The 7,813-nt window shown below is 39.5% G+C and overlaps 1 protein-coding gene across 1 annotated transcript; it reads right to left on the bottom strand.

The window, feature by feature from the left end:
- Window positions 1-6,182, bottom strand: LOC132119334 (phospholipid phosphatase-related protein type 3-like). The gene is made up of 7 exons (XM_059529195.1): window positions 6,057-6,182; window positions 5,528-5,713; window positions 4,775-4,904; window positions 4,115-4,310; window positions 3,836-3,893; window positions 3,261-3,434; window positions 1-2,047 (listed from the first exon to the last, which is right to left on the bottom strand). Exons 1-7 carry the CDS (start codon window positions 6,135-6,137, stop codon window positions 779-781), a joined length of 2,094 nt encoding a protein of 697 aa, XP_059385178.1. The 5' UTR covers window positions 6,138-6,182; the 3' UTR covers window positions 1-778.
- Window positions 6,183-7,813: the final 1,631 nt, after the last annotated feature.

Raw genomic sequence — 7,813 nt, 5'->3', positions numbered from 1 at the left:
TGCAGTAAATATTTCAATGGACCTGTTGTCCAGCTGATGTTCCACTATAAGGTACATGATGAATTATGAGAACATTTTCTTAAAGTGTCCAGGACAGTCTAATATTCCTTTGGAATATCTCACAGACATTTGAGTTCACCTCACTTGTTTACACACAGTGCTTATTCAAAGTGCTTCCATATTTCCACCATTTTACACAGGGAGTCTTCAGTAGACTTGCAGAATGTCCAGAACAGTTTATAAACAATTATAGTCAGATGTAGAATGAAGGACGCTACCCTTTTTCAGAACAATTATCATTCATAAAGAGCCAACAAAATAATTTAAATCGGTTTTCACCATGAGAGCTACAAGGCAATCAAATATTTCCTAACATTATTGTATCACTACAAAATACACTAAACAATCGTGCGTAAACACACATACACATAAATTCAAACTGACATCTCAGTCACACGTTTAAGTATGAACAAAAAAGAACAGCAATAAAAATAAACCCAAACCGCATTTTACAATCGGCATTGTTGGAATTTGATTATATGGATATTATATAAACACAATACAAATTATGGGAATTTTGATAATGTAGTTTGGTTTGCCCTCAGAGGACAAAAACCACTGTGCTCTTAAGTTGTCAGAAGCAACATCTTTCAAACGCTCTTCTGACTCAATGTGTAGTGGATCCAGTTATTCAGATATTGCTCATGGAATCAAATCAAGAAATGAAAACCCAAAGACCAAAAAGTGTAGTTGTGCTCAAATATAAGTCAACACATTGTCACTCTTTGAAATGCCTGCTACTTTGTAGCTTTTTGTAGTAGTTGACCTGTTCAGTGTGGTTCAGATTGCCCTCTCTATCCAGAAGAACTAGAGGGGTCTTTCGGCGCAGACTGCGACCCTCTGTGGTTTGACCCACCGGTGGGAGTTGAGGGGGAAGTGGTGGCTGGGGAGGTTGAGGAGGCTGGGGTGGCCTGTGGTCAGTCTCACTGACGGAGGAACAAGGAGAGATGCTTCTGATGTGACGGTAACTGCAGGAACCCTCACGGTTGAGGTTTTTAAGCTCGTACGACACGGCCGTGTTTCCATCAGAAGATCCTCTCCACTCCCAGGGGTTGTTGGGGTTGGAGGTCATACGAAGTACAGGGAGGTGGGGTGCATGGGCATCAACTGTGATGATGCCTGAACCGCTATCACGTTCTGAACGATTAGGTGATGATTCTGTACCTGTGATGGATGAGGTACCAGAAGAGGATGAAGTCTCTGAGGATTTGGCTGATCCAGACAGGAGTCCCTGTTGCTTTGACATGGCAATGACCTGCATGATCCGAGGCTGATTTCCTGCCTTAAGAACTGGGATATTAGCACAACTTTTTTCTGTGATGGACAACCATTTGGCCCGAGTGCTGGCGCTTTTAGGGGACACAGGCGGGGGGACCGAGGGCTGTGCTGGGGGACGAGGGGGCATCACCACTCTTGCACCTGCAGGTGGGTTAGCAGGTTTGGTTGATTGTTGAACAGACGAATAGACTGAAGAGTGGACGCTATCCTCCTCTGTGGTTGTGTCGTTGCCACCATCTGAGCCCTGCTCGCTAGTGTCCTCATCGGGCAAGCTGCCGCCTCGCATCTCCATTGACTTTTGCTTCCATTCAGACACTAATTGCTGTGACCGCATTGGGTCCAGTGGTACTGGAACAGGTACTGTCACCAGACGCCTCGTTGGCTCCTCTGGAGTAGCACGAGGTAATGTGTTGCTGAAGGTTACCATTGTCTCCTTACCCATTGAGCTGCGAGGTGCCAGTAACTCCACATTGACACTGGCTCTCTTTAAGCTTCCCAACGAGGTTTTCTCCCGCTGTACAGGCCGGTTCAGCCCATCTAGACATGCTGGTGATGTTATTTCCTCATTGCTCTCAGAGGCGTGGCTTTTGTTATAGACCGAGTCGTGGCCTCTTTGGGCCAGAGCCCTCAAAGCATCCTTCTGCAGAGGAGGGGGTTGTGGGATGACAGTGTCCTCTGGAGATTTGAAGTTGGCAACAGCGTGGAAAGCCTGGAATGATGTAGAGTTTTAAACTGAAGTGTATCCTTATCTTTGAATAGTTCAGAACTATTCCTTTCAGCCAGTTAAGTTTAGGGTTAGACTTAGGGCTGGGGTGGGAGCTTGAACAACATCCATATCAACCATTAAGGATAGGATTGGTCCTGTTTGTATACAAACAGGAATATTGTTCTATGACAAGGTGTTGGTCCATAATTCTAATTGGCCAAGTCACGGTCACTCATTTGGTGGATGTTTTTATCCAAAGTGATTTATATTGCTTTCAGTGACATTTATGTTTTATAACCCTTTATCATTTTTTGGTGTTCCCTGGGAATCAAATTTGTGGCGTTGTCATTGCATTAATAGACATGTCTTTAATGTGCAGTAATCCTGAACTACTTGATTAGTTTGTCATTTCGAAGCCTGCACCTTCCAGAGGTCACAATTTTTGGCAGTATACGTCCTTGAGGATGCTTCATTAAAAAAAGCTTACAAACCAACAAACAAACAAAAAATTAATTAATATTTTTTTTCTGAGGTGTCAATGTTTACTTTGGAATGTAATGTATAGTTTTCTTAACTGAGACAGCCTCCGTGATGTATGTGGCCACCAAATGCAATCTACTAAGGATGCAGCCTTTGAAATATAAGGCATAGCAAAAGGAATCATCCAAAATGTGCAGTGCTGGGGAGGCTCCAGAAATGGTGTGAAAACCCACAAGCTAGGTATACCCAAAATGTGATTTTGCCATGTAGGATATGTTCCTGGCTGGTTGCGAAACAAAATTACAATCAAACAGTGTTCCTGTAGCTCAGACAGTAAAGCATTGCACTAGCAGCACCAGAGTCCAATGGGTCCAGTTCCCAGGTAATGCATGACTTTATGAAATGTACATCTTGAACACACTGAATGTTGAATCCTTTTTATTTAGCATTAAAGCGTCTGCCTAACAAAAGTAAACCATCATAGCCCTAGTCCTGAGAGAGAAGTTTGCTGAATGTTGTTTAAGCCCCTATCCCCAGATGCAGGCTTTGCCCAACCCCAAAACATAGAATCTACCAACATGGAATTTGATGCAGGAACATCTTCTACTTGGGTAAAACACTTAATAGCACAAAAAGCTCAATAGCAACATGTCAAAAGACATTAAATGGATGATGGCCGACCAAATACCTTACTCTACATCTGCAAAAATACATCAGTGACAAACCAATAACTTACCAGGTATGCGGCAATACCAGCACCAATACAGAACCCAACGTAAACATCGATAGGGTGACTGCGGTACTGGGTGATCTGAGTGAGTCCCGTCAACGCAGCCACAATGGCAAAGGCAAACACTAGAACGGGTTTAAGCAGCTTGGTGCTATCAGAGATTGTTGAGTTGAAGTACATCTAGAAGAGCAGAGAGCAGTATGGGTCTCCAGCTGATGTGCAAATTAATAACACGCTGCCTTGCAGCCTCTGACAGTATGACAACCAAGGTAGGAAGCAGTAACAACTTATCCCTAAGTGGATCCTGCCAAATAGCTAGACATGTGAAGCACTTACCTATAATTAGACTTTCTCTAATCTAGCAAACATTACGCAACAGAGCATATTAAATCACATCCTTCTTAAAAATATGATCGTGTTGAAATCTATTACTTGTGTCAATGCATATGTCATATGTCTTTTCCATGCACATCTGTAATGTTGGCTGTTCATTATTTCTATCGACAGTACAATCAGTACTGTATATAATATTTGCAGTACATTTAGTAGACACACATTGAAACGGTGTCGAAGAGACTTACTGAAATATAAACAGCAGCAAAGGAAGAGAGGGTTGCATGCTGGGAAGGGAAGGTTTTCCTGTCATAAAGGGAAGCAAACATCTAGAATAAGTCTAGACCAGAAATGCAGCAGAAGTCAATGTCAAATCTTTATAGGTTAAAAAAAAAGAGATGAGTAGGGAGTGCTCTACAGGAATAAAACCACAAAAGGGAGAAAGAAAATGGTGACTGTACAAGGCTCAAGTTGATCACAGTAAATCACATAATCAGATTTTATTCAGTAGTTAAACATGCAATTACCTGGCAGACAGAATAGCATGCTGATCCTGGCCAGAGCAAATGTCTTTGGTGATGTAAGGGTTCTTGTCACAGGACACACCTGGGACGGTATAATTGGGTTTGCACACTGTGAGAAAGAATGGTGTGTGGTAGCCAGTGGCCAGCTGGATGACATCAGTAACCAGTGCTGTTGCACAAAGACCGAACACATGAACCCCTTGAAGAAAAGACAGATCATGAGGAACGAAACATCGATGACTCATTTCTTCAGTTTCATGTAACACTCTGTGCCTGACTCATGTTACATAATGTTCATCTGCATCACTCCTGTTCAGATTTTTAGTGTTGCAGTTTCAGAAATGCAATGTTTTTCCTAGATGTGTAATAATTTCTTATAATAAAAATGCTATAGCTGTATACAATTTTATAGCACATCACAATAAAAATTCGCAAGTCGCAAAATACAAATAATTGTCATTTATTTTTAAACTTACTTTTTTAAACAACTGAAATGATACTTTTTTTCCTATACTTCATTATTATATAGTCCAAGATATTATACAATTATACTGTAAATCCACACTAAACTTCCATCAGATTCAGCCCCTTCTTATTTTACCATCAAACAAACTGGATTTTTGTGATATAAAATTGGCTTACAATGATAAAAGTGTTACATACCAACAAAACGAACAGTTCTCCGCAGGAAAGAGTTAAAATTACATCCACCAGCATTTATGCTTCCCTCAATCCCTGGACGGACCTTCAGTTTAGACTGCATACAATACAGTAGACCTTCACCTATCATGATCTGAACACAAGACAACAAGAGAAATTGACTAATTGTTAATCATAATTTGACTTTGGCATGTGTAAATGTAATTTGAGGATGATTAAACCTAATGCATTTATTTAAGATATGAAATGTAAACAAATATATAACTTTGGCCCAAGTGGAGAAGCAATGTATTACATTTTGATAGAATGTAAAGAAATGTGTTTTCTTTAGAACAAACTGCCTACGTTGACTTTAAAGAGTCTGAATGAAATTTATATTCTGACATCATTTACTCAACCTCAAGTTGTTGCAAAACTGTATGAGTTTCTGTTCAGCACAAAAGAAGATATTTTGAAGAATAAGATAATCAAACAGTTGAAGGTAGCCACTGACTTCCTTTGTAAGAAAAAAAATAAAAATAATATGGAAGTTGGTGGGGACCATCCACTGTTTGGTTACCTCATTCTTCAAAATATCTTCTCTTGTGTTCAACAGAAGAAAGAAACATGTCTGGAGCAAGTGTAGGGTGACTTAACTGATGACAATATATTCACTTTTGGGTGAACTGTCCCTTAAATAATTATTTAAACTATTTAGCTCACAGATGTTACATAGAATTAAATGCAATGAAGCTGTCATGCTTGCTTTCATCTCACAGAGGCAGCAGGACCGGCGAACGCCAAACTCAGGAGCATGAGCAGAGGGATGAGCTCATCACCGCTGTCAACGTACGGCATGCTGAGTGAACGGTCATGACAGCGGAATCCCACCTGCGCCGGCTGGAGCACATCCGTCAGTTCCAGGAAGTACAGTGAAACCATGGAGGATGCCACAATGGGTAGCTAATTTCTCAGGAGAGAGACAGTCTTTATCAATTTTAAAAGTACTAAATTGCCAGTTCTCCTCAAGTACAAACAGATATACAAATATATCAACACCAGAGCACAGTTTTATTACTGTAGAGCTACTGTGGCAGATGGCTGTTAAATGTCAGCACACTGTACTCCAGGGTGACAATGTGGTGGAAGGTAAACACTGTAGCACCCTCAAACTGACTGCTGTTATGCATTTTCAATTATGTCTTCAAAGAAAATGAGGAAGCCCAGTTCTTTAGTGTGTAATGTAATTACCTGAGATTAATTGCTCTATTGAACTATTAAATTGGTAATAAATGGTGGCACACACCTCTACAAAATAGAAGCAGGGTAGCAGCGTCAGACTGTCTTTGGGCGGTTTCTTCTTGATTATTTCACGTGCAGTCATCATGGTGCTGGTCTTCTGAAGTTATTCTGTCAACACATGAGTTCATTTTAAGAACCTCATTAAATAATTTGAAGAGTGAAGTTTTTTTACTACACGTCACAGCCACAAACCATGATTTGCTAGGGATGTTCTCATCCTAGAAAGCATTTGATTGGTCAAAATAAAAATAAATGGATGCAACCAGGAGTGTAACATGCCATCTATATTTTTGGTCTGTTTTTCACAATAGTTCTTATAGTCTTATAGTCTATATCTGCTTAAATCATAATTTTAAATTAACTTTGTCCATTCTAGGAGTTACAGTATAATTCTAGTATACTGTAATCATCTTGGTTTTACTTACAACTTTGAAATAGTTGTAAGTTTGAAATAGTTGAAATATAATTTTTACAGTGTGCATATACTGTACACACACACACACACACACACACACATATATATATCACTGTATAACTAATGCAGGCTCATGTTTTATTAGATTTTCCTTCTTCATTTAAAATATTCCCAAACGATTTAATTATATCAAGAAATGCAGCCTGAAGTGAGAATTATTCTGGAATAAGTTACAAGCTTGAAATAAGTTCATGTTATTTTTATTATTATTATTTATTAGAGAAGAGTAAGAAGCAATTCCCTTCTTCATTTCTGCATACACAACCCCTGCATACACAAAAATGTATGGCCTTTGGTTAAATTCTACCCACAGGAAAAGGCCTGCACAAAAATGTTCAAATTATTATTTTCTCATTTGAAACCGAATGAGGCGCACCTGAATAAATGGATAACAGACTGTGCGCCTGAGAAAAAAAAAAGAAAATTAAATAAACAGCTCCTTTCAGAATATTCTCAAAAGAGCACAATGAACAAATGTTGATGTGGGCTATTGTTCGAGCAGGCATAGAGAGAATGGTTTCTGCTCTCTGCCAAATCAACTAAACAAGGCACTTGAAGACTCTCCTAATCTCAAGGGGGACTGAGCGGGGCTCTGCTGAATTAGCAGGGAGCCTGTTTTCAAGACTGGGAGCTCTGTTTATCTCGAAGAGCTGCATATGTCTCACAGGCAAAAGATTTCTCTGTGTGTGTGTGTGTGTGTGTGACTTTTAGGGAGGAATCCATAGGCGCTGAGTTCTTTCCAAAAAAAGACCGTGTTTGTGCTCACACATATTCACAGCACGGGGCTTTGACTGCGGAGAAAGTTAATTCAACTTGAATGGGTTTCTCACACAAATCTGTTTCCTATGAAAGTGGGGTTAAAGAGTGAGTTGTGCAACACAGCTACTTTCTGACCATGGTTTGTCCCAAGAATCCAAGCAAAATTGACCCAAGACACTGCGGAACAACACATGGGTCGATAAAAATTTCAAGCCATGATAACAAGTCAAGGCAGAATTATTATACACTTGGAGCTGGAAGTGAAGAGACTCAGGAAAAATCAATAACGTAATCAGATAAGAATGAGACAGATCAGTCTCAATAATGTTCACACATTATGAGAAAAGTCACCGATGATGAGAAAGATGGCAGTGATTTCACTGGCAATTATGTTAATGTAACACCCTGATTAGAGTTCAGGGAATATTAATGTAATATAATTGAATCTTAATATAATTTCATTTAAATTACAATTAATTTGTGAATTTTAATAAAATATATTATATGATATTAACTTAATGTAATTT

Source organism: Carassius carassius, chromosome 38 (assembly GCF_963082965.1).
Source record: "Carassius carassius chromosome 38, fCarCar2.1, whole genome shotgun sequence".
Lineage (NCBI taxonomy): Eukaryota > Metazoa > Chordata > Actinopteri > Cypriniformes > Cyprinidae > Carassius > Carassius carassius.
Note: the sequence above shows the minus strand (reverse complement) of the source record. Positions and strands in the feature narration are given on the sequence as shown.